At 42.0% G+C, this 27,048-nt stretch overlaps 1 protein-coding gene across 6 annotated transcripts in view; it reads left to right on the top strand.

Annotated features, from left to right (window-relative positions):
- Positions 1–27,048, top strand: part of LOC146313145 (RNA-binding motif, single-stranded-interacting protein 3) — a 400,986-nt gene that overhangs the window by 117,380 nt on the left and 256,558 nt on the right. The window contains exon 1 of one of the 6 annotated variants that reach the window (XM_084738575.1): positions 584–2,174. The exons of the other annotated variants lie outside the window; for them this stretch is intronic. Coding sequence (XP_084594701.1) covers positions 2,100–2,174 — 75 coding nt within the window. The 5' untranslated portion in view covers positions 584–2,099. Of the gene's footprint in view, positions 1–583; positions 2,175–27,048 lie in introns of those variants that run through there. 6 annotated transcript variants of the gene reach the window in all.

Here is a 27,048-nt window from a genome sequence, read left to right as displayed (position 1 = left end):
AGAAAATAAATATGTTAAGTCTCAATAATTTGATCAAATTTGCTAATCTTAAGCTCATTAATAAATGCCTACATAATCAGGCTCCTCAGGTGCTCAGTGACCTTGTGGTTCCACTCAGAGCTTGAAGCTCAGTAACACGTGGAGCATACAATGGAAATTATAAGGTGCCTCTATGTAAATCTTCAGAGGTTATTTATTGTGAGTTTATGTTTTGTACTGTCTCTTATGTATTTGTTGCTGAGTTTTATGTAATTTAACAGCCCAACTAGCAAATTAGCTTATAAATGCTGTGTGTGTGGCTTCAGTTTATGCTTCATATCGTCCCTATTGACACACACACACACAGAAATAAAATTAAATAAAATAACATTCTAAATTTATAGGTGTTTACGTTGTTTATGAGAAGATCATCATTTGCCAATTAGCCCGTCCATTGCTTATGTCTATTGTTTTACTTCTAAAGTTACTTCTAAACTCGGATTACAAAGGTGCTTTGTTTTTTCCTGTTCTTCTGTACGTGTTTCTTTTAAAAATGTGGAAACTAATAAAGTGGGGCTTTATTAGTTTCCACATTTTTAAAACATAGAAAGGGTGCATGTTTTTACACTTTTAAATCCCTGACTTTACAGGTAATGTTTACTTTTCAAATCTGGCCCCTCTTAAAAAAGTAATTTAAAAGGCCTACTTTAAGGAAATACAGTAGAAATTGCCTAAAAATATACACATAGTTTCTAAAAGGTTACAAACTGAAAGCGTTTTATTCAGTTTTTCTGTTTTGGAGATTAAATTAGTTTGTTAAGTGCTTGTTTGAGGACACAGTCAGTGTGTTCCAGGCGGTAGCTCCATATGCAGCCAGTAGGGGGAATCGACTGCTCACGCTGACGCCATCCCCCCTCTCGTCTCTCGTCTCTCCAGTCCTCTCCTCCTCTTCTCTTCCCTGCGTTCTCCCAGGTTGTGGAAACGCTGCAGCCCGCTGGTCTGTGTCTGGGTCCCTCTATCGCACAGAGCTGCTCTCAAGACCCTCCTACCGGCTGGGGCTGAGGGAAGGAGGAGGCAGTCTGCTCTGCTCTGCTCGCAGCCCTCGGACGAGCCCCCCTTTTACCGCCCTGTCAGTGTGGAGGAGAAGGAAGGAGAGAGACAGAGAGAGCGCACGCGAGAGAGGAAGAGAGAGAGCAACTGTGTGACAGAGGGAAAGAGAACAAGGCAGGCTGCTTAGAGGAGCGACAGAGAGAGCCAAGGACGGAATAAGGAACACATTTTACAAGAGCAGGAAGAGGGAGGATCGCAGGCAAGACGAGGGACTCCTTCTCTACTGGGCACCTGGGACACAGTTTTTTTTCTCACTCGAGCTGGAACCCAGTGGATTGACTAACCATCCGGTGGATTTTTCTAATAAACGCCCGTGCCACATCATTTAGAAACTGGGATCATTTCCCTTCTGCTGGCTTCAGTGCTCGACTCTCGTGTTGTGATTCTGCTCCGTGCACAAAGTGCATCTGTCGGCAAGCGGTGCTGAAGATATCTCCCCTCTGTCAAACAGGACAGCACGCAGCCAGTGTCGGATCAGACTACAGAGGAGAGATAGAGGGAGTGTGTGTGTGTGTAAGAGAGTCAGATCCACAGTGTGTTTGAGAGGGAGGCAGATTAGACTGGAGTGAAACAGCTTAAACAGAGAAGTGAACCTACACGTCCTCTCCCGTTTTTCCTCGCCATCCCTTTCCTCTTCCTCTCCTCCTCCTCTTCCTCTCCCGTTTTCCAATATTCCACAGGAGCTACTGCCACCTGCACCTCTTCTTCTCTTTTTCCTCTTCTTCCTCTACCTCACCCTTATAACGCGTTACTATCCGATACCAGCCGCCCCTGACGGACACTCTTGTTTCTAGCACTTGTGGAAATATTTCCATCGATCCGGCAAGAAGAGACTGAGTGAGCATCCAGACCCTTTTTCCCTGGAGGACCGCTTAGCGACACAGCGGTGCTGACAGCAAAGACAGGAATCACACACAGCTCCTCCGCTGCCTCTATCCCGTCGCTAGCTACTTGGCAGCTCCCGCCCCCGTGTCACCATTCCCTGCCTCAGTGCTAAGGATTCCAGCTACATGGGCAAGCGATTGGAGCAGCAGCCAATGTACCCTCAGTACACCTACTACTACCCCCACTATCTCCAGACCAAGGTATGCTCACTCCTCTGCTCCTCTTGCATTCCTCAAGCATCTACTCCTCTCTCCTGCCCCCCCCCCCCCCCCCCCCTTCCTCACCCTCCACCTCCTCCCCTTCTTTCACCCCCCTTCTCATCCCTGAGTGGAGATGGGATGTGATGGATAGCTGGCCTTGGCTGTGATGGTTTCAGATGGCAGGTACCTCGGTGGACTTTGGATGTCTGTGTCAGTGCGTGTGTGTGTCAGTGTGTGCGTCTCCGTGTTAAGGATCAGGGATCAAGGCTGGAGGCTTTGGGGCTACTGTTAGTCCAGCCTACTAGAGCGTTACTGGGAGCTGTCCAGTAACATCCATCTATCCCTCACCTGCAGACTGATGAGCTCTTGATGTGATGCGCCGCGATGACATGAAGTGTGACATGTATAGTGGGTTCAGAGGCTTTTGTTAATCAGAATAACTGACAGCTCTTTTTGTGCGAGAGTGTGGATCCAAATTTAATTTACTAATGAGGTATTTGCAAGCTGAATGTAGGCCATTGTTTAAATGCTTCAATGCCACTTTTCTAAAGAGGCAAATTAAACATTTAATTACAAAGTTGCTAATTCACCAAATGCCTCGCAGTGTTTGACAACAAGAGGACAAACGGGTTGCGAACCCTCCTTTCTCTCCGGTGCTGGTCGGCGTGGTTCAGACAGAGAGCAGGCATGAGGAAGGCTGCCCGTGTTTGCTCTAGCTGTAGTATGCATCAGTGCCTCTGGGATGGGAGCCCAGGCCCGGGCCCCGATGGCTGCCAGGACCCTGGCTGGGCACACTACCCAGACATCATCAAGGGATTAAAATGGAAGCCCTTTGGGGATTACTCTATTTGTTTTTCTAAAACATGCGTAGCACTAATTTCTGCACGTTGTTGTGTCGGGTTGCTGCACGGCAACGGCATACTAAAGGTGTGCAGTCTGAGTTAAGTCTCAGTTGCTTATTAAAGGACGATTGTATGGTACACTTTACTTTAAAGTCGATCACCATGTTTTTCTTTTTTTAATTCACTTTTTAATGAAGTGCTCCAATATAGGGATAGGCATCATTAGAATTTCATTGATATCAATATTAACACTGATACATCTCATCCATATTGATAACTATAATCAATAACAATAATCTCATTGATACTACTTGCCATTATTTTGTGCAAAAACTAAAGCCACGGCATGACTATTGCATATAGAGACTACAGTAATACCTATTAGTAAGTTGGCCTGGATATCGAACCTTAATACCGAGTACAGAGCCAAACAGTGTCAGTTACTGGAACTTGGTATTGAATGACTAGACAGATTTTTAGGCTTGTGTTTTTTTTATCCTTCAGATATTTCCTGATTTTTAATAGAAAGCTTTTATAACTTTTTTTCAGGCAAAGTTCTTTATTTAACACTGGAGCACTGAGAAAAAGACAATATTTATTGTCGCACTTACGACAGGTTCAATACTTAATATAAAAAAGTATTGTTGTCAGTTCCAAAACTAAACTACTCTAATAGGACTGTTATACATCTGTCATTGCATGCGTATAGTAATAGATACTGTAAGTGATATTTTTTGAGAAACAACCCAGATGTGTTTTTAGTTTGCATGCATAGAGTAATAGATACTGTAGGTCTGGGTATCAAACCGCAGGACTTTTTGAGTAATGACTCAAATATGTTTTTAACATTGAGTATCAGTTGTGTCAAATACTAGAAGTTGGCACTGAATGACTGGACAGATTTTTTGGCTTGTGTTTTTACTCTGATCTCTACTGGGAAACTTTTATAAGTTTAGTTTGTTTTATTCAGGCAAAGATTTTCACAAACTGAGGCACTGAGCAAAAAAAAAAAAAAGAAAAAAAAAAAAGACAAGTATTTATTTTTAATGGCAGGTATTGAAAAAAATATTGTTTTGATATTGGCTCCAAATCTAAACCTCTCTGGCTATTAAACATCCCCCCATGTATATAGTAATAGATACTGTAGGCCTGGGTCTTAATACTTTGTGTAACACACATTGAGTTTGACTTTAAATGGCTGGAAAGATTTTTAAACTTGTTCTTTATTCTTTAATCAGATGTGTGCTGATCCCCTTTGGGAAACTTTTCTAACATTAATTTTTATTTTATTTAGGCAAGGTTCTTTTTTTTAAACACTGAAGCATTGAGTAAAAAACAATATTTATTTTCCCCCATACGACAGGTATTGAAAAAAGTATTGTTTTGATATCGGCTCCAAGACTAAGCTGTTTTATTGGCAGCGGCGTTGAACCAACAATACACAGCCTGAGAGCTCAAAGCTGAATTGTGGCAAATTTCCCCAAAATTTTAACAAGGAAATAAGGCAGAAAGAAATTTTGGTAAAGCAATTAATGTCTCAATAAAGTACAATAAGGCCAAAATATCAGTGATGTTTTCATCCTTCTCCATGTGGAGCTGGAAAGTGCCTCAAGCAGGGAGGACCTGCCTGCAGCCCCACCTGGCAGTCCACTAGCTCTCCCCCTGATTTATAGTTTAATACATTTGTGCTGCTGCCATATGGCTTCCCTCACCCTCCCACCCGCCTCCACAACTCCTTCCATCATCCCCCTCCCTCTCCCTCCCTTCCCCTTCTCATATCTCAGAGTTGCTCATCTCGGGGGCCTCTCAATCAGGGTATGCCCCTCCATTCTCCCTCCCTTTTCTTTCCCCCTCTCTTCCTCCCCTCGCTTTCTGCCTCCCCGCTCTGTTGCAACAGGGCCCCCCGCCTCCTTCGCCTGTGCTGCAGTTCACTCCCAAGGTCAGCGCAGATCTGATCTTGCCACCGTCAGCGATTGATGTATCCTTGAGCGAGCCACCAGGGTCCTGTGTCATGCAAACGAGACCCGCGGTGGGGGGTGCGGAGGGCGAGAAGAGCGTACATTTCCGTTTATAAATCGGCAGCCGACATTCTTATTCATTTTCATGGTTAGTTAGCGTAGCCAGTGGCCTCGTAGGCTGATATGATAGAGCCACGGACAGGGTCAGTGGGAGAAAGGGAGGCAGGGAGAGGAGGCCGGAGTGCTGCACGGCGTGGCTGAAAGGGCTGTGGAGAGCGATCTCACGCTCTCATTAATGATCATTGATAGCTCGATTACAGAGAGGGGAGAAGGGCCTTGGCTGGCAGGTTCAGTCCACACAGTCGACACAATCACATGGCAGTCACACACACAATTACACACACATATTCAGCCTGCAAGTCTTCTTATTTTTGCACACATAGAGCTGCATGATTAATCAAAATACAGTATTACTGAAATTGCAATATGGCCAAGATCCAAACTGCAGAAACTGCAATTTTAAAAGAAAAAGTAAATTGTGTAACAAAACAGCATTATAATGAAGTACTTTTGTGCTGGAGAAATGCCTTGGCCTACAAATCTTGTTCTCCAGATGTAAGAAAACTTGTTTGTTTGAAACAGACCCCAACAAATGTCATATCATCATGATTCACCAGATTTTTTTTTTTATTAGCCTTTATTTAACGAGGTTAGTCTCATGGAGATCAAGGATCTCTTTTACAGGGGAGACCCAGCCAAGAATAGCAGCAACGCAGTTTCAACAGTAAAAGTAGACAAAACATTAAACATTGACAGACAAACACAGAGATTAATAGCATTAAAACCTGATCATATAAAACACTTACACACATCCAAGCTGGACTCAAGAGATTTCACCACCTGACTTTTAAGCTCAGTCAAGGTTACTAGGTTTTGAAGTTGAAGATCAGTCTGTGAATTATTCCGTGAGTTTGGTGCTGTAAACCTAAAGGCTTTCTTTCTAAATTCAGTTCAGACTTTAGTCTCTGCGAAGAATGGTTTTGTAAATAAACACATATCAGCGACTGGGGTGACTGATACATAAAGGAGACCAAAGCAAAATGAAAATTTTGGTGCCAAAATAATATTTTCCACTAATCTTGAATCATATTACAATCGTATCATATGTTAGAATAATCACAGTATGATTTTATTTACTGTATCATGTAGCCCTACACATACGCTCTGCTCAGGTTTAGGCATCAAATCACACAGGTTTTTCAATCCATCTCCATTGCTGCATTCTCAAGGTATGGCCTCATTCTCCCGAGAGATGTGGGTGGGTGGGGGGCATAAATATCTTGCAGGGATAGGGAGGGGGAGCGGGGCGTAACTCATACCAAAGTGTTGCCATTCTCCTTCTCTCTCTCCACCATTTTATGATGCATATTTGAGATTCTATGCATAGAAAATTTATAGAACATCTGTGCACGGTTACAGCTAAAGACTTTATTGTAAAGAAAGGAGCTAACATTGTCGTAATGGCCTGGCAGAATAAACTGTGGCGCCTTCTGAATTTGGGGTCCCTTTATCTCCTCTGTGTGTGTGTGTGTGTGTATTATATTCTAATTTAATGGAGTTCTCTGATGGTGTCCAGCATGTGCTAGTCAGCCCAGATTAGAATGTGAAAGTCAGAGAATGAGATGAAACAATAACATTTGGCTTTCTATTGATTAGTGCAGTGGGGCGTAGCATGTGCTTCTCTTTAGCTGAATTATTGATTCCTGAAAGAGGATTTGTGTCTGTGTGTGCACATTTGCCTGTGTGTGTGTGGCTTTTATATGAGGTTATGGCTGGGGGGGAGCTGGCAGGATGCTGCTTTGATGAGAGGATCCTTTAAAGGCCCTATTTCTGTCTATTCCCCAGCTGATCAGTCCATCGAGTCATTTGCTGAAATTCGGCCTTCATTCAGCCTGTTTCTGTCCGTGTGAGTTTGATGTTTAGCGCTGTTCGCAGCTTGCTGTGCATTCAACTTTAATGATAGGTAATAGATGTGCATCATAAATGAGAAAATTACAGTAAAACGCCTCGCTCTGGCCCCGTCCCTCCCCTCGCCCACGAGAACAATTACAGCGCACAGATCAATTATTGTTATTTCATGATAGTGTTTAGGAAAGAATATGAATTTCAACTAAATGTGTGCACTAAGTGCCTGTTAGTCCTGGCGCGTATCTCGTTTTCTCTCAATGACAGGCATTTTCAGCTCTCTGTTTTATTATACGCACAGCTCTCTAAAAGAACTCTTAAATTAGTGATAATTTTCTGTGAATACCTGCAGTAAATTCTGCCTCTGTTGTGAAATTTAGTTGGCTTTACTGTTTCTATTACTTAGGGCTGCACCCTGAAAGTCAAAGATTCGAATCATCAGTCAGAGACCCCTCAGAGATCCTTCCAGTCAAGCAGTTTTTTTTTTCTTGCCAGTCAGTGTGCATTACAGTAACAGGATAAAAACTAATAGAAGCTTATAAAAATACAGACTGATAACATCTCAGTGAGGAATTATAAATGAGGGGAATCATAATATATTAGCTGTTATTTAGAAGTGGAGAGGAATGATAGAAACAGAGCACAGGTGTTGACAGCCAGTTCACTCCAGCGCACCGTGGAGCATCGCAGGGCAGGTGACGCTTACTTGTTTGCTTGTGGTTGTTTTTCTCTCTGGCAGATTATTATTCTAAGTGTCTGACAACATTGTGGAAAGAATCATTACAGTGAGGAACCTTCTTTTAAAGAGTAAAGTATGTTTTATTTAACCAGAAACAGACGATTTACTGCTTGCGCAAACTAACCAGACTCCCTTTGCAAAACTGTCATTTTAACACCATCATTGTCAGCTTCATTCAAACTCAACAAAAACAAATGAGAACTCACCAAAACCATCTTGGTTTGTCTTTCCATTGTTCCAACAATCACTGATCTGGTTTGGTCAAAATAAACCCTTAATTCAAGGCCTGAAGGAGTGTGGAGCGTACACAAGATGCGCTGTCGGCCACTTCACTCCAGCGCACCATGGAGCACAGGGCAGATGACGCTGGCTTCTTTAATTGTGCTTAGGTTTTATAACTCAATTATAGCAGGATGCACACTTTTACTTTCTCTAACTGTGTGAAAATCTGATGTTTTTACATCACAGTTGACAAAAGTCTTACTGGCAAAATATACTCACGTAGGCTGATAAAGGAATTTAGCAGGCAGGGAAAAAAGAATGTTTGCACAGCCCTACTGTTACTGCACACAAGGCACCTGACACTGCCGTACCCTTGTACTGTTACACCACTGATAGGCTAGGTCATTACACACCTAATGTCAGCGATCTCACACACACAAGGATGCACGGCAAAAGTATATGCACAAGCACGCACACGCGCGCTCGCACTGTGGCTGTGATCTGGGAGCAGGCAGGCGTCTGTGTTACAGTCAGACGAGTACATACAGAACCTGAGAAGCTGAGAGGGGCAGATTGAGGTAGATTTAGCAGCGGCTAATGTCACTGGCCTTAAGTAAACACCAGTCAATGGAGCCCTTTGAGAGGATCTGTGCCTGTGTCTGCCCCTGCCACGGGCACCATTTATACTCTGTGTAATTCGTCAGTAATGGAGGAAGAGATGGAGGGATGTGCGCATGCATGTGAGAGAGTAAGAAAGACAGACAGAGTGGAGGATGGATGTTACAGGGAGGGGCCGGGTAAAAGCAAGGAAAAAGGGTTTGGCTACATTACACGGGATGATCCATTGTGCTGCAGAAATAATAACAGAGCCATCTAAATCCTCCTTTAATGCCTCGATAGAGGAGAAAAAGACAACAAGGGAGAGACAGATATACGTAGACATGGAGGGCAAGCAAAATCAAAGGAAGAAAAAAAGCACCAGTTTCCAAAGTCTTTCATTGAATCGGTTATCAGCAGCGTAAAACTCAGCTAGCAGCTTAGTCCCCTCTGTCTCCGCTGATGTGGATCTGCTTTGAAGAGTTTATCAAGGGCTTTTAGGGCTGGAAAAATACACTTCTCATATTACATTTACTAAAGCCCGGCCCTTTTTCGAGTCCGGGACGATATGTTCTTATTAGCACTAAGACAGGGGTAGTATAACTCATTTCCCCACTTGTAATTCCTGATACGTGCTTCACGACTGACTGCCCGAAACAAAATACTGTCCCCGGCTCGCTATAAATCTGAACTCATCTCGCGGTTCCTCTTAGCTAGCTCAGATTGGCAAGCCTTTTTCATGTTTTCCCAATCCTCCCCAAACAATGGAAGGAGGCTTTTTGATCATTAATCAACTAATTTCTCTGTTTTTTTTTGTTTTTTTTATGTGCCTGTGCCTACAGCTTTATCCAGCAGCACAAACCCTGTACGTGTAACTGTCAGTCAGTGGGGCAGACACCTCCATTTATTTGCCGTGGCCTGTGTGTACATGCACAAACACACATGCAAAGACACACACTACATTAGAGGGGGACTCTTAACCCTTCTCATCTATCAACTGACAGTTCAGCCCTATCTGCGCACTCGTACATTAAGGTTGCATGTGCATTACTGCTTCCTGCAGCCTCTCATAAGCCACAGAGCAGGGTTCTGAGACCAGGCCGTCTGCATGGTGCCGTCCACATCTCATTATGGCTGCTCAGCCAGCGGGGTCTCACAACGTTGATATCCATTTTGTCAGAAGAGCAAAGGAGGGACTTACAAAGGCGAGGGAAAATGAAATAGCAAGCATTTTATTTTTTATAGGCTGTATCTTCAAAGATCGGATGAACAATCTGCTCTATATTAAAAGATAACTTGTATTTTTCAACTTGAACCATATTTTCTCATGTTTCTGTGTCTAAGTTTGTGTTCTAGTACTTGAGATCTTTCTTGGTCTCAACACTGGTTGCAGCACCACTTGTCTTGGTCTCCAATAAGAAAGACTCTGGATTTTATTTGAAGACCAGTTAAGACCACAGGTGCTGGGACATCACTAAGTTGTTTGTTAACATCATTACTGTGACTGGATGTAAAACTTGCTGCTTCAACTACAACCAGTAACTTGACTTGTTTCTGATTTGAAATTTTTGTTACTGTTACGTTTGCAGCTAGCTAAGTTTAAGCATTTTCAATGAACAATGACAAGCCAGGCCACGTATAGCTATATAGCTAATGTATATAAATTTAGGTTACATCAATATCAGTAAATATCAACTCAGACCTAAACACTGCATGCTGTCGTCTTGGTCTTGATTTGGTCTTGCACTGTCTTGGTCTTGGTCAACCTGTCAGTCTGGTATTTGTCTTGACATGGACTTGGTCTGGGCAGCTGCACACCATCCAACTAAAAGTGCCTGTTTTTGCTCCTGACAGACTCATAATATTGTTGTAACTGTCTGACAATAATATGGAAAGGATTCTTACAGAGAAAGACCTTTTTTTCATGAGTAAGATACATTCTGTTTAACCAGAAACTGCTTTTCGTTGCTCAGGGCAACCTAACCAGACTTGCTTTGCGTAACTGTAATTTTAACATTGTTATCTTTATTCAAACTGAACAGAAATAAAATAAAACTCACCAAAACAGGATTGGCTCCTCTTTCCATTGTTCTAGCAATCACCAATACTGATTGTTTGAAGTAAACCCTTCAGAAAATAGGTAGAAAATATTCTGGCTGTACATGCAATTTCTCCCTGCTCTTTCTCTGATGTCCAACCTAGCTCTCTCTCTCTATCTCTCTCTCTCTCTCTCTCTCTCTCTCTCTCTCTGTCTCTCTCTCTCTCTCTCTCTCCTGGTACTGAAACCAAAGTTGGTGATCGTGGTAACTGTTTAAAGACAAGCCAAGATATTTTTTTGTGACTTATTTTGTTTCTGTCTGGTTAGTTGAGGAAGAGCAATAAAACGTCAGTTTGTAGTTAAACCTTTAAAAAAAGGTCTTTCTCTGTAACAACCCTTTCCATAAGGCTGTCAGACACGTAGAATAACAATCTAAGCCTGTCAGTGGCAAAAATAAGCACTTTTCATGGACTTACTTTGAAGGTGTACAGTTGCCCGAAGGGATTACTTTGTACCTTAGTGTTGCTTGTGCTGGCTGCAGTGCTCAACCCTGAATACTGGACCAATTTCAAAAAGACACAAAAACAGGGGATGTGGTCCAGGTTGAAAAATATCGACATTACCCTTTAACTTTGGAGTACATAGGGGGTTATAAGTGTGTGCAACAGAAGTCTATGAATACGTTTCTGTTAGTTTGTAAGTTACAAGTTGTGTCAGTGTGTGTGAAACTGTGCGCTTGGTAATTCTTGGCTGAAGGTCTCAAAACCAGGTCACATTTTTCTTCGCCGTTGAACTGTCCTTGAGCAAGACACTGAACAAAGTGCCTGCTCACTCACTGGAGGTCGCTGTGGAAAAGAACCTCCGAGATAAATGCATAAAATATAAAATGATGTGCTTGGTGGTGGAGTTCTTGCCCCGGGGGATCTTGTCTCTGAACTCTCCTTCCCGGACCATCTGGAGATAACAGGCGACTCTCGCTTGTGCTGAAAGAGAGAGGAACTCCTGTTCACCTGCTTGATGAAATGGGGCATATGGGGAGGTAGGTGGCGGAGTGAGAAGGGCAAGTTTCCTTCAACCGGAAAAACCTGGGTTAAGACAGTTAATCCCCACCAGCTTCCGAAGGTACTGCTGTAAAGAGAGGCACACAAAAATCTTACTTGGATCCACTGGCGGACTCAGGTTGTCTTAGGAGCCGGGGCTAAAAAATGAAGAGGGCACCAGCACACTGAAAGTTGTGATGCACTTTATCACGCTTTCTCCACTGAAAGGGTAGCCAAGAGGGCAGTTTCTCATGATTTGTCCATTGAAAAGACACCCTAGAAGGCACTTCATCATGTGGTCTTGGACATTGGGCTGCTCCAGAGTTCGCTTGGTCATATTTTGTCCGAGGGTAGGGCACCCTAAAATGCACTTGATCACATTGTTTTGAACATTGGACCACTTTAGAGGGCATCCAGAGGGCACTTTTGCAACATTTTTGTGAACATGGGGTACCAAAGTGGGGCAGTTGCCCTTCCCGCCCCCCCTTCAGTCCATTATCGCTTGGATGATTTGTGCATCAACTCCATTTTTGATGTGAACTTTTTACCACAGGTGATCTTCTGCATCTTGACTTGAATTTACAAACATTTTTCAATGCAGTAGATTTTTTTTTTTGTCCCAGGATGCGATGCTCGTCTCTTTCTTATGAGGAACTGAACTGAAACACATTTTTCATGTCTTCTGTATTTTTGCAGTGTTCCTACAGAGACTAAAAAGGCTTGCGGAGTCAACATAAAGCGAGACACAGTGAGACAGGAACGATGTAGCTTCAGATTTAGAGCCAGATGAAATGAGACACATGATGTGCCCTTCAAACCCACCAACGCGGCAGGACTCTGCAAATACACCTGCTTTTTTCCCCCTTTCTTGTTTTTACCAGCATTTTCTTTCTGTAACATAGTATCTGCCTGGAGCTGTCTGCTCCAGCCCACTGTTTCACTCTTCTGTCACTCTGGCAAGGGCCTCGCCTGGCGTTTTCACGCTCTATTTTCTGTCTCCCCCTTTGCCTCTGAGGACGGTGGGGTACAGTCTCAGAATTTTGTCTCCTTTCATTTTTGACTGTTTTTGTAACCCCCTCGCTTTTGCTCAGATCACTGTTTCTTGCTTCTATTTTCGCCAAGCCTCCCTTCATCTTTAAATTCTCTTTCATGTTGACCCTCTTTGTAATTACTCTTTCCCATCCTCCATCGCTTTTGCATGCCTCTTCCTCTATTTCCGGGAGCCCCTGCTGTCTGCTGGGCATGGTGTCCTGCCATCTGTGCAGGATGACATGAGTGGCTGGAGAGACACCTCCTGTGTAGACCCTTTTAATAAATACAGCCTATATTAACATACAGAAGAACATATGGGATACAATAAACGTCAAACACGCTTAAAATCTTTTACAATTTCAAGTGAAGAACCTACTTGTCCCACGAGAATGGTGAATATTTAAAAATATTAATCGTTACGTCTTTTAAATCTCAGCCTCACACATATTTGGCAACATTATAGTTAATTTTTTCCAACTGAGGGGAATACATCTGAGTGAATATGTTTAGTCAGGGATTATCAACTTTGTTGAAAGAGAGATAAAGGGATTACAAACTTTGTTGAAACTTGTGCTGGCTCTTGTTGCTACTCAATAGATACCAAATAATATGTCTGAATAAGAATGAATCCTTTTAGTGTGTGGTTCAATACTTTTGTATGGATTTTTCCTCTATCCTGAGAATAACGCTGTTCTACCTGGGGCAAACGCTGCCTGCATTATGTGAACAAATTAATACGTTTATGAAAGTTATGTCTGGTGATTTCCAATCATAAACTCATTTGTTGATCGAAATGTTCAATCATTAACTGTTTCGTTTCACTGGCTTTTTGGGTTAAGTGTCTGCCAGCTGTGTGGCCACCTTAGTGGATTTCTGCTGTTTGTTTTCAGAGAAATGTTCTGTGCTTCATCAAAATCAGAAGTTCATTTCTTGCCAGACACTGTATATCTCATGTTTTCTATTTCATTTTTGATTCCCAACTTACAGCATTTATAATTTTCTATTAGTTATTGTAGTTATTAGGTTTTTTTTTATATATAATTATAGTTGTTTTTATATATGCTTTTCAGCTTGTCACCATTAGTCATGTGGCTGGAGTAATGCATATTTTCCTTTGGTGTTGATGTTTCTGTTGTAATGTGTGTCAGGTAGTGTAACAAAAACAGTATGAGTAAAAAAAAAATGCAGACCTGGAGAGCAGTAGCAATTCAAAGTGATTTAATAATAGAATAATGCTTAACAGACTTATACTTCAGGCAGGCAGGTCTAAACCAAATGAGTCCAAAAGGCAAATTAATTAAAAGATGGCAAAGTCCGTAAAAACAGCATCCAAAAATGAAACGCTGGAGATGACATAAAACAGTGACAACAGACTGACACAGGAACAGAGATATGCAAGGACTAAATACCCAATGAACTAATCAGGCACAGGTGAAAGAAATGAAAATCAAAAAGGAAACAAACAGGAAGTAAAATCACAGAAACAAGAGGAAAGGAAAGAATTACAAAATAAAACAGGAATTAAAATCACGACTATTAAAGTGACAGATAACCTTAAGGGTAGAAGGGTAGAAACACACGGCTGATATTTAAAGGAGGCAGATAGTGTCTTTTTTGTGCCTCATTTGACAGGAAGATATTGGAGAGCAGAGAGGGCAGAAGAGGAGCTGGGTCAGGACAGGACACTGAGCTGGTGGTGAGGGATGTCAGGCTGCAGGTCACGTGTTCGAGAAGGGTGGGGGGGGGTAACTGCACCTCGTGAGAGACAGACGGACAGACAGTCAGGCAGAGTAGGGCTTTTGTTGTTCTAGTGTAACTGAAACTTTAGGTGTCTGCTGCGTCTGCTGCCCTACCTTTGGCACGCCGGTTCACATGCAGAACGCTCAGGTTGCTGGTGTAGCAGCAGCAGCAGCGGGAGGGTGGGCGGAGGAGGAGGTGGCAGCTCGGCTTGGTAGCGTTCACTGACTCAGACCCAGTCGGAGTAATTGCTCCTGCATTTTTAACGAGTGGCTGCTGCCTGCGTACGCTTTGAGGAGCAGAGTGCCAGAGGATCTCCACATGGCTCCTACTGCAGCAGAACTGCCTTTTCACCTTCCTGACTGAGGGCATCTGAGGGAGGCAGAGGCCTGCTTTATAGGGCTGTACACACCAGTCATTCATAACGTTGACACTGACGAGTTTCATCGATTCGTTCTGTTTAGACCTGGTATTTCTGCACAGTTGCAGTTAAAGATTATGCAACACTAATATTATTAGTGTTATACTATTTGTGGAATTAGATTCCAGTGGTGGCTGTGCAGGAGGGATCTCATGATTCTTCAAATCCACGATTTGATTTGACTTTTGATTTTAAGGTCATGATTCAATTTGATTCGATTTTTAATTTAATGTTTTGTGTTGTTTTTTTCAGCAATGACGGCTATGCCACTGTTACACCATCAAGTTCTCAAGTTCGCTCTCTTGTATCTGACTCATGTGACACAGACATTTCTATTAGCTTCAGAGCATTGTGAGAGCAAACTGTAATCATAATAAATAATTTCCAAAATTCACAACATGTTTTTAATCTAACAAAATATTGTGTTTCGGTCCATGCTTCCTTTTTTCAGTCCACTGCTTGCTGCACATGAAGGGAGGTATGGACCTGAATTAGTGGGACGGTATGGCAGCAAGGTGAGGAGTTAAGTTCATTAAAAAAAAGTCAACTTGATAAAAAAAAAAGCTAGCTCATTTAATGTGATGAATCACCTCATTCAAATTTGTTTGAGGATTTTTCATTGTTATTTAGGATAATGCTATTATAAAACATTTTTATTTTTATTGTTATGTTTTCTTTAACTTTCATTCACCAAGCTAAAAAATAAGAGATAAAATCTCTGTTTCGATTGTGACCTCGATGGCAAGAAGGCAGCAAAGTTACATGTTGAGTGATTACTTACACTAAACGATTCATGACGAGACGTGAGAATAAAAGTCTTTCCTGGTTGCCTCTGCCTTTCTTTGAACAAAATCTGAGGCTTTTGATTAATATCTTAAACCACACTGTAAATTTTACTTTCTGTCTTATGTTTTCTTCATCATCTATTTAACTCTGAACTCTGAAATGTATTTTTATATTGCCTTCCATTTACATTTCATCTTGATATCTTTTATGTTTTATGTAAGGCACTTTGAATTGCCTTGTTGTTGAAATATGCTTTACAAATAAACTCGCTTGCCTCGCCTCATGTCCGTGCATCACAGAAGACACCAAATCCACACAGAAGATGTATGCCATAATTAATTACAAATTATAGCAGGAGCATTTTGTAGTAAGCACTTTAGTTGACTCGTGTTTAAAACTGGTTAGAGAAGTGAGAGAGGGTAGATCGAGTCTGGCTTGCAGGTCATTCCAAGATCGGGGGTGATAGACTCCTCTTTCTCCACTCAGTCTTTTCATAGAGTACTGGGAGCATATGTGCATGGGTAAACTGCCTAGAATAGCATTGCACATTGATATATAAGTGCAGCCTGTGCCTAGCAAGTGAAGACCATCTGACCAGAGTGTATAATATGCAGTAATGAGTCACATATCCTGAGTTTGAAGCAGCATGGTGGGTCTCATCAGGCCGAAGTAGAAGGACAAGCAACACTGTATTACAACAGATAATCAAAGCATAAATGGAAGCTTTGAATGTAAAAAAAAATATGTATGAGTCCTATTGCTTTATAATCACACCTAAATGTTTCTTCATCTTCATGAGTAGTTGTCTTGCGGCATTATGTTAGCTGTGTGAAATGCTGTAAAGACAATTTTCCCATGCTGATTCTGATGGCACTCTCCAGAGAGGAGAGAAGCAACACAGACAGTTTTGTCATTCTCTTCTGGTTTCAACTTATTCTTGGGTTGTAGTCCCTGCCTGTGGTCTGGACCAAAACCAGACGTATTAAGGCGGGCTGAGAGTGCCTAATAGCGATGAGTTCATAATCAAAACAGTCTAGTATGTAGGCGATAGTGCGTGACTTTTCATGAAACTGTTTTCCTGGAAAATCCTGCCAAAGGGAGTATCATTTTTCTATATGTACCGCAGTGTATTCTATAGTTTGAAGTTTTCTGGCACCAGAGAATCAAGAGCCAGAATTTATGGGCCGGGAAAGCCACCTGTTGAGAGAAAAAGAGACACAACAATCTCATTTTTCACACATTTACCTCACGACGTCATAGTTTGACAGAGAAATCCTTTGCCGGTTTACATCTCACTTTCAGGAGTTAGCATTTAATTTCCAGTGTGGCGGCACAAACCGATGACCTGTATGTGTGTTCTCACCTCGATATTCAGACGCGGAAACCCGAGGAGACACAAGCCACAGACATGCAAATGGTGGTGTAGCCTTACCACTGTGATTACTGTAGGAGGACCAGGTCACCCCTCTCCTAAACACATATATGCTGGCTGTCTGCGATATTTACTCTACACAGCTGCATTAGTAGTGGCAGGCTCAATGAAAATACCATGTCACGCATAGCTTGAAAAATGGCTCCGGAAAAAGCCAATTCTGCCATGAATGAGGATAAGCAAATAGGCATGAGGGCTTGAATAGCTGCCAGTCCTGTCAGATTCCCCCCTCTCACCCAGCCACAATGAGCTCCTATACAAATAAGGATACGTGCACCAATTTAGCGCAGCAGATGAACCTTGCGAAGCCTTGTCGAGCAAGTGGGGGATTACCAAGAGCAAACAGGCCTTTCTCCCGGCTTTATTTGAGTTAAATGACTCAAGCCACCCTCTCAGATTTTGCCTGAATGGTTCGTCTGGCAGACCCTTCCAACACTCCAGCCGCTTCCGAGGCCACAATGTGTGTGTGCATTAGTCAGTGTATGGAAAAACACTGAGCGGGACAGGTAGGCGGCATGAATTAGATTGCAAGGACACTGATGCAGGGGAGCAAAGCCGAGCCAGCGGAGTCACAAAGCAGGATAAATGGAAAGAAGAGAAGAGGAGAAAGCCCTCGGCGTGATAGAGTCCAATTGGAGGAGAGATTATTATTCTTCACCAGTAATTAGTAGCACATAAACAGCCATTGGCAACAGAATTAAAAAGTGTCATTATGATGTGTAGTCTCCATACAAGATGCCGGTTCTCTCCCTTTTCAATAGTTAATCATGTTGCCTCGCAGACACCCCCCCGTGCGCACACACAGAGAGGGTAAGGGTTCAGTATGTAGCAGATGAATGCCTGAAAATGACAAACCTATTGGAGGGGTTTGATGCAGAACACTAGTTTCCCCCTGTACAGTCTGCACTGAGGCAGATGCCATCTCCTCTCCTCTTTTCCCCTTAAATTATTAAGGTCACCCACATTTGAAAGCTAGAAAGAGTAGGACGGAGTAGGAGTGTTGTGTGAGAAAGGAAATGCACGCAGGAACCAATGCTTCATGTGCATTTAAAGGCTGTTATAATTGCAAAATATCACTCTCTCCAAACCAACCAAACTCCATTGGTAAAATCAGTAATTCTATCTCACAGAATAAAGGCGTTGGTGGTCTACCTCTGCCTTGAATTGTTAATTTGTTCGTGTTAATGTGTGACTTAAAATGATATATCAGATTCACACATAAACAAATAATTTATAAATCGAGGCAGCGGTAGACCAGCAGTTCCTGTGTTCTGTGTACTGATTTCACATATGGAGTTTGGTTGGTTTGAAAAGAGCAATGTTTGAATAGTGTAATGGCAATTTCTTGTCAGAGACAGCTATCTGACGGCAAAGTAAAATGGTGATGATACTCAAACTATAGTGTACACTTAAACTGATATCGATTTTTTTAAGGTGGACTTTTCTAAGTGGCTTAAATACCTGAAAATGCTGACCCTGTCCACAGAAAGTTTCTGGGTCCCAAACTGGGGGCGTCTTGACTGCCATCTAGGGCTGCAATAATCATTATTTTCATTGTCAATTTGTCTGTTGATTATTAGTTGTTTGGTCCATAAAATGATGGTGAAAAATATTGTTCATTGTTCCCCAAAGCCAAAGATAACGTCCTCAAATGTCTAGTTTTTCTGAAAAAAATACTGACAATGTTTAATTATCTAAGTTGTTGGAGATTAATTTAATAATCACTTCATAATTGATTAATTGTCGTGGCTCTACTGCCATCTATTGTAGGTTATACGCTGTCTATTGATAAGAACCTCGTAAAACCCCACTTCAAACAATCCAAACTATCCCTTTAAATAAAACAGGTCTTCCTTTGTGCCTATATTAAAATATGCAAAATATTACCGCTACAAGTTTTGAATAAATGCAAATGTTAGAATTTGAGCGCTTTTTACAGTCGATGAATACTGATGTTTTTATCTTGCTGTATTTTTTTGTCCTTGGGCTCTTATGAAAATGTTAGAAAACAGTGGCTTTGAAAAACAGTTAGTTGCTAATTCCCTGTCTGCTTTCTCTCTCTCATTAGCTGTCTTGAGTACCCTGTGGAGGACTTGTATCCATTATTTATCTCTAGCCCCCAAAAACAACAGCTGCATGCTTGTGTAATCGCCATATGTTATGCTTCTTCCAACATATTGGGAGGATTCGTGCTGTATAGGGAACTTTATATCAACCCACAGAGATCTGTATCGAGCCCCCGTGCAGACGTGCTACAGTTGAATTCTTTTTTTTTTCAGGATATCAATGGAAAATACCGTAGAAATTTTCCCCTACAGTGAGAACCCAAACTGAACCGGGCAATTAAGCACAGAGGCACCTTGCCGAATATTTTGGGATGCTCTAGCACCAGTGGAGCAGTCAGAGGGAGGGAAGGGAAGAGGGTCACATTAGGATTCAGCCGATAAAGCAATAAACCCTTGTAGGAGCTGCAGTCGGCGCCATTCAGAGCAGATTCTGTGTCCTCAGCACTTTGGGCCTGCAATTAATCACTAAGCTGACATTACCCCGCCTTCCTGCGAACATTGGATAAACACAGTGGTGATGGCGAGCCAACGTTCTCCACCGCAGACCCGGTGTAATCGTTAAGGCGGCTGTTGACGCTCACGTCTCTGAAATGTTTAGGAACTCTGTGGCCCAGTTCTGTAGACTTCCTGTAGCGCGCAGGATGATCTGCTGATCTGTTTAGTTATAGATCGCAGTTTAACAGCCAGCCGGAGCTCCAGCAGGCGGCCCCTGCTCCATCATCCCCCCACTCAAGGGTTATGGAGGACGCTTGGCTCCCATGGCTGATGTGTGGCAGCATTAGCTAGCACATCGCATCTGTTTAACCCATGTGTGCGACTGTGTGTGTCTGGCATCATGCATTTCTACTGCTGGTGTGACTGCACGGCAGTTGCCACAGTGATTTGTGAAATGGGAAGCCTCTGAGCCTGTTGAGGCTTTATTAAGAGGAGCACTGGCAGTGTGTGCTGTATTGTTACCATAGCGATAGTTGCCAATAGTGTGTGCTTACCTACCCCATTGTTTGACAGTGGGTCAGACAAGGTTACTGTAGGGTAACTGCTGCAATCACAAGGTGGAGTTCTGGTAGAAGATTTTTCTGGAATAGATCCCACTTGGTTAAAATACAAACATTCATTAAGCTTTTTCACCTTTTAACAAATCTTTTACCTCTTCTTTGTTTATATGTCCATTAATAGCAAAGAAATTGTAAGACACTCTGGTTGCCATTCACATAAATAGTGAATAAACAATCTTGTCTCTTGGTCTTTAGTTCTAAAACATCAGGTTATTATAGTTTGGCAAAACAGTACCAGCACTATTCCAGAGGTTTCCATTGTATCATATTATAGTCTTCATCAGCAGATGAGTCAGAGGTTGTTAGACTTTCTCGTTTTCCATCATTTTGATGGAGAGGGTCATAAAAATTGTGTCTCTATTTTTACCTGTGATTTTACTTTACAAAAACAACTTGATCACGCACACAGCATTTAATAAACAGAGCAAACTTATAGATTATGTATTTGATTATGTAGGGCACGAAGAGAAAAGATGATCAGACACAACAGCTGTGCGGTCATTTTCATATCAGCAGTGGAGGTCTGCAGACGACAGCGCTGCCATGATGAATGTGTCACTTGTTCATCCTTCCTTTTTACTTGAAATATATCGTGTCCCTGCAGTGAGTTTGTGATTATTTGGATTAAGATTTCTCTATCTATCTTTTATATGGTTTAAGGTGATCTTTCTGTCTCTGCAAATGAAACAATCTGTCTCTGATCTGTCTTGTTAATTATAACTTTATTCAAAGAGGCAGAAGACGGAGAAATTTAGCTCCTCTGTGGCATTTAATTAGTCTCAAAACCCATACACATAAAAAAACAATCACGGGCACGTTCCTCACGAGGGAGCATTTCTGCTCTATGTGCACAAAAGCACAAGCTCAGGCCGTCCCTACGTGCTGTGGTTGATGTCTCACCTCCTGTCCTCGGCTCTGATTCAACTCAGTAACAGCAAAGTATGTTGTGTTGTTGCTTTAATTCTTCATCCTTGGTCATAGTGATGCATGGATGGACTCTTGAGTTCATCCAAGTTCGTGTCTGCATAAATCAACCACCCACAGCATATTATTTTCTCCAATTTAGAGACCTGCGCCTCTACCTGTTTCTGTATCGGCTACATTAACCCTTAAATGATGTGGAGCAGCGCAAGCTTCCCAGGTGATTTGTGTGTTGTATTGATAAGTGTTTTATCAGTGATTCATCATGATTTACTGATTATAAGAGAAGCTGTTTTCACTTTCGTTTCTGTGCAAGCAGTAATGTCACTACAGCCTCCTTATATGGGAAATAACAGCAGCAAAACTCTCCAAAGGAAACATATTTGACTCTTCATTAAACCCGCCTCCTAATAGTAGCTGTCCAATCATAGGTTAGCAACTGTATCTGGAGCTGTCAAGATTTCCATTTCTCTACATGTTGAAGCGATGTGCTGGAGGCTCTGAGAAGAACAATACTCTGGACGGTGGCATTTTTTTGGTAGTCTCTCAAAAAACATGAAACACAAGAACATATATGTGAGGAAGGTATTAAACTTTACCTGCTATTTATCGTAAGCTGCAAACATTAGCATGTCCTGCTAACTAACACTAGCTTAATAGCCTCAGTAACTTTACCTCCAGCCACACTTGTTAGATACCACTGCATCTGCTTTTGTTATATGGGGGGTTGAGGAGGAGGATGTGGTCTGGTGCAGAATCAAAGTGGATTGACGACAATGCATTTCACTCTGGCTCGCTGTCTCAGGTCTAAGCCGAGTTAGCTTAGCTCTTAACACAGCTGTCGTCTGCCATTACGGTCTGTCTGTCTTGGCTCAAAGTCCACTGCACTAATCGAGTCCCTGTGCTTCCTTTTCCCATGTTAATGAGTGCATTTCTGTCATCCATCATGTAATACACCTGACGTGTTTCACCAGCCAACCAAAGCTGAGATGTAAGCTAGCTTTAACCCAAGTCTTTTAGCATTAACATTATACCGTGTACACAGCTGCTAAGTAACTTTACACATACACTTTCAAACGGTTCTTGTTTTAAAATGTGTCAGATGGAAACAAACTGTCAGCTGGACTCTTTTCAGCTGATAAGTTGAGTTAGCAGTAGCTTACATCAGCCAGCCACACTCATGAAATCTGCTCGTGAGCCATTATTTTAGCCGACAAAATCCACGGTCGTCAGCTAGAAATAAGAATCTGTTTTTGTTTACTTCTCTAAGGAATCACAGACCTCACGTTTCAACAAATACTCCCAATTTTGATATTAAATCTGCCGTCATTATCACCGTGAACCGCATAAATGCAGTGCGAGAATAAAAACTTTTGGAGGCGTAGAAACAATAACTAAGGAAGGCGATGCTTAACGAAGGGTCAGTTAAGTTATACTTAAGTTCATGCTCCTGTCTGTTGCTTAAAGGCATAACTGATACTGAGTAATAAGTAAAGTTTATTATCACTTTTCAAAGGAGTAATAAGTGAGAAGTAACTTATATACTATACTGCCTGAGTAACTTGTCCACCAGAATTCAATGATAAGAGCTTTTCTTCTTCCCATATTCATAAAGCGTGAGCCTCCACATATACACTCAAGTGAACAAAGTTTTACACACTTTTAAACCCCAACATACACAATGACCCACATTATCATATGCATACATAACAGCCCGAGAGGAAGCATGAGAGAGCAGGACGTTAATGGTTGAGGAAGGAGGCGGGGGGGCTGTATGTGAGGAAGGGTGGGAGCCGTGTTGAGTTCAGTGAGTTCACTGGAGGGGAATGACACACAGCTCACCCTCCTACAGCCTCGCTGCCTCCCTCACTTTCTCTTTCTCTTTTCCTCTCTCAGCCATGGCGGATCTGAATAATTTATCTCATATAATTTATCTCTCTACCTCTATCTCATTCACTCTCGCACACAAACACGCTCACGCACACACACAAACGCGCAATTATCTCCCCATCCGCACAAACACACACATGCACGCATGCCTCGGGGGGTTGGGTCCTGGGGCTGGTGTGGAGTGAGCAAGCTGGAATCTGCACAGAGGGAAACCTGATAGGCATTCCCTGTGCCAAACACATGAGGTCACCCTGACTGACTGATCCTGCCTGCCAGCCAGCCAGCCAGCTTCTCTCCATCCCTCCACTGCTGTCACATTAAAACCTTGTATCTCTGAGAAATCGACCGCAGGACTTGGAGATTTTCTTATTGAGGTTCATCATCCCTGGAACTACAAGGAGTATTTCATATGCCCTTTAGGATCCTAAAACTTTTATAAATGACCAGGCATACATTAAACATACCCTGGTTTATTACAACTCAGGTCTTATTTCCATAATTCTGGCCATCAGTAATTGTGTTCACCATGTTAATATTAAGGTTGTGGGAACATGGTGGCATCTTTAAAAAGGCGCCAGACGTGGCAAAAAATGAGCTGCCAGACAAACGCCCAGGTTGGACAAACTTATTTGGAAAGAAAAACTAATTGCTACCTAAACTGTTGTCAGTTGTTAACATCATTAGAGTTTACAGACTGACTTTCAACTTTGATCTTCTGTAATTGCTGTTGTTGCAATTTCCAGTTTTCATGTGCAATGAGGGATTATTATTATCATTATTTTGGCTGCATGGTTCTCACATTTGTACCTCAGTGTTACTTGTAAATAAATTTAGAAGTAGGTTTGGGTATCATTTGGGTTTTTTCAAAAACTGGTGCTAAAAGGATTTTTTTAAAACAGTATCAGCGGTAACAGTAACAGCCTTTTTCATTATAAAGCAAATTTGAACTTGAAATTTAGCAATATATTAACCATTAAGGGTTTAAAGTATATTTGAATAGAAATAAATACAAAACACTTCAATCTACATCACAAATTCACCTCATAAATTCAACCAACTACAATAAAGTTAATCGGGTTTCTTTGTTGATGTGTTTTTCATGTCTGCACCGGAGGGGAACTATTTCGCTCGACAGCTCAGGCATGTGGCACCGAAATGAGGCCCCGTAATCTGCCTTGTGAGGTGCCAGTTTTATAAGAACCAGTGCCGTATTGGCACCACGTTGCGGTACCCGACTCTAGTTGTAAAATAATCTGGCTTGCTTAACCGTTGCTAGTTGACAACCTGGCGCCCACCATAAAACCTGGTTCTGCTCAAGGTTTCTGGCTGTTAGAAGGCAGTTTCTCTTTGACATTACCTCCTTAGTGCATGCTCTTGGTGGGAACCGTTTGGTCTATGTAAGTAATATTACAAAGAATACAGTCTAGACCTGCTATTTATCAAACAAAAAAAAAAAACCTTGAGATAACTTCTGTTATGCTTTGGCACTGTATAAAGTCAGTTGAGTTGTATTGTTTAATTACCTGCCCACTCGTGTTTTCAGATTTCAGCAAATATTTTGGTGAGTACATTGGCAAGTACAAAGTCTGAACCCATAGAAATTAACCTCCACTAAAATAAAACAATTAATTTACATAAAAATCCTATATCTACATCATAATGTTGCCAGGTTTTCATTCAACAGCTGCACTTTTTCACTATTCACAGTCTCCAGAGAAATATATCAGAGAAGGTTCTTCCGGCAAGATAAGTAATAAAGTGCAATAAATCAAAAACAAATCAAGAGAGAGCCTGAAACTTGACTGCATCCAAAACTCTATACTACCATGCTATTTAGTACTCTGAAACAGTATGTGAGATTTCTTTTAGTATGTATGAGACCAGCAGTACGTGAGGTGCATGGAATTTCCAGGGAAATATTACAGTATGCAAGCACTGGACAGTACTCTTGCATAAACATCCCACAATGCAATGCAATACTGACATAACAGACAAAAGCGAAGAAGGCATCTCTGGCATAACATGAAAAATGCCTCAGTTTAAATCTAAGCAAGGTTTCACTTTGCTCGGTGTGATCCTTTTTAAAGCAAAATCACCATGTGAACACTGTAAGAAAGATGAACACTGCAAGAATTATTTTCAACACTTTTGAAGTGTTAATATGGCTCCACACCACTGAGTGTTAATTTTACTCCGTTTGAAGAGGTGGCACCTGAAGACTAGTTCTTGACTCTTGTTGGAGTTGAACAATATGAAACAATGTATGTTCTCTCACTCTTATTATATTATTGCTCATCAAAGAGAGTAAAATTAAGTGCTGGTCAGTGCAAAACACAGCAGGTTCATTGCTGTGCTCTTCTGTGCAGTATGCAGCTACACAACTGAAGACACTGCTTCAGTTAGCATTAGCTTGCTTAGCTCAGTCATCAATTATAGAGGAAAACTGTCTGTAAAACTCAATGTTTCTTTGATGATGTAGGTTACATATCTTCAGCTGGCGAGGAGGTCCTCAGGGAAAGACATCAAACGCACTGAGTAGTGCATCTAAAAAAATATACATACTGCTGTTTACTTACACAAAAGAATGCTGAGCTTATTTTGGGTATGCAGTGCGTAGTATGCGATTTCGGACACAGGGTTATTTTGAACTTTACCACCACATTATGAGTCGCTTGTCCTTGAGAGTCTGTTGTCTAGTCTAGTGTGAAAAACAATAGAGTCTGCAATCTGTCAAAGTTGATGGCTATGAAAGGCTGGGATCTTAAAATGGAAAATGTGTAGCTTGAGAGTCTTTTATCCTGAGCAGCCCTTTGAAATACCCACCCAAACCCAAACAATGCTGTCAACTCAAAGCGCAGGTCTCAAAAGGACCCTAAACATGTGTTCTTTAGATCCCGGCTCCTGTTCTCCTGTCACACAAGCATGCAGCATGGACACCCGCATTCAATCAGTCTTCAACACACACACACACACACACACACACACACACACACACACACACACACACACACACATTATATACATGCAGACACACTAGCATGCAATCTTTCTCGTGTACACACAAGCATACCTCCCACCCCCACACGACACGGCGGTCACCTCTCGCTCCCACGCATCTCGTGTTCTTCCCATATTATGTTAAAGTGGACACGCATAATTGCGCTGGCGTGGTTTGTTGTTTTTGTTGGCGGTTATCAACAGCCCCCACGATGACTCGGACAGAGGTGATCATTGTTGCAGGCACCACAAATCTACATCACAGCGCTCGCAAATATGCTGTTTCTGTGAGGTCCCATTGTCAAGAATGAGTGTTCTGGTTTTATGGACGGGGGAAACGTAATTTGAGTAATTATATAATTACAGAGGGTCATATGTTTTTGAGATATCATTAAATATGAATAACTTCAAGGCTTAGGTAAATGCTAAGATGACATTTATTGTATAGTGTGCAGTTGTTACTACTTATTGTAACTCTTTATAGTGTGATCATTTCCCCTTTACACAGGCCCTGTGGTAAAATGGGGTGAAATGAAGCGTAGAGAGAAGTCTGGGCATGCGAGACAGCTACACCTGTACTAACGCCAGAATACAAGCACTGTCATTCTAAGACCTAAAACACTGTAATGACATTGCAGCTGCCAATATCACTGCGGCGAGACATTTACAGTACCACCAGTGTTTAACATTCACTTTTCTGTTCCCCACAAAGCACAACGAGTCAATACCAGGTTTAGCCTTTATTTTCCTGCTTGTAAGCATGAAATTTCTGTAGGCTGTAATGCTGTTTCAGATGTTTTGAGCGCTCAACTACCCTGAATAACCTTCCTTCAGGAACTGACTTCCACAAGTCATTTGAGGTTGGCTGAAGTTTTAAATAAAGCTGTGGCTTGTGGCAGCAGCCGGCTCTATATGCTTTGTATATGCTAGTCGGGCACAGCTGGTGCCCAACAAGCTCTTTAGCTCTCATGTTTCCAAACATTCTGGAGGCTTTACATCAATGCCTACATGTGCACTCCTGGAAATGAAGGTGCTAATTGGAACCATGCACGGTTCTCCGGCTCTTTCCCGTAGGAGAACCCTTTTTTAGTTCCTGGTTAAAGCTTTTATAAAAGGTCAACTTGGAACCCTTTTAG

The sequence above is a fragment of the Lutjanus erythropterus genome, chromosome 16 (assembly GCF_056507025.1).
Source record: "Lutjanus erythropterus isolate fLutEry1 chromosome 16, fLutEry1.hap2, whole genome shotgun sequence".
NCBI classification, from domain to species: domain Eukaryota; kingdom Metazoa; phylum Chordata; class Actinopteri; order Lutjaniformes; family Lutjanidae; genus Lutjanus; species Lutjanus erythropterus.
Note: the sequence above shows the minus strand (reverse complement) of the source record. Positions and strands in the feature narration are given on the sequence as shown.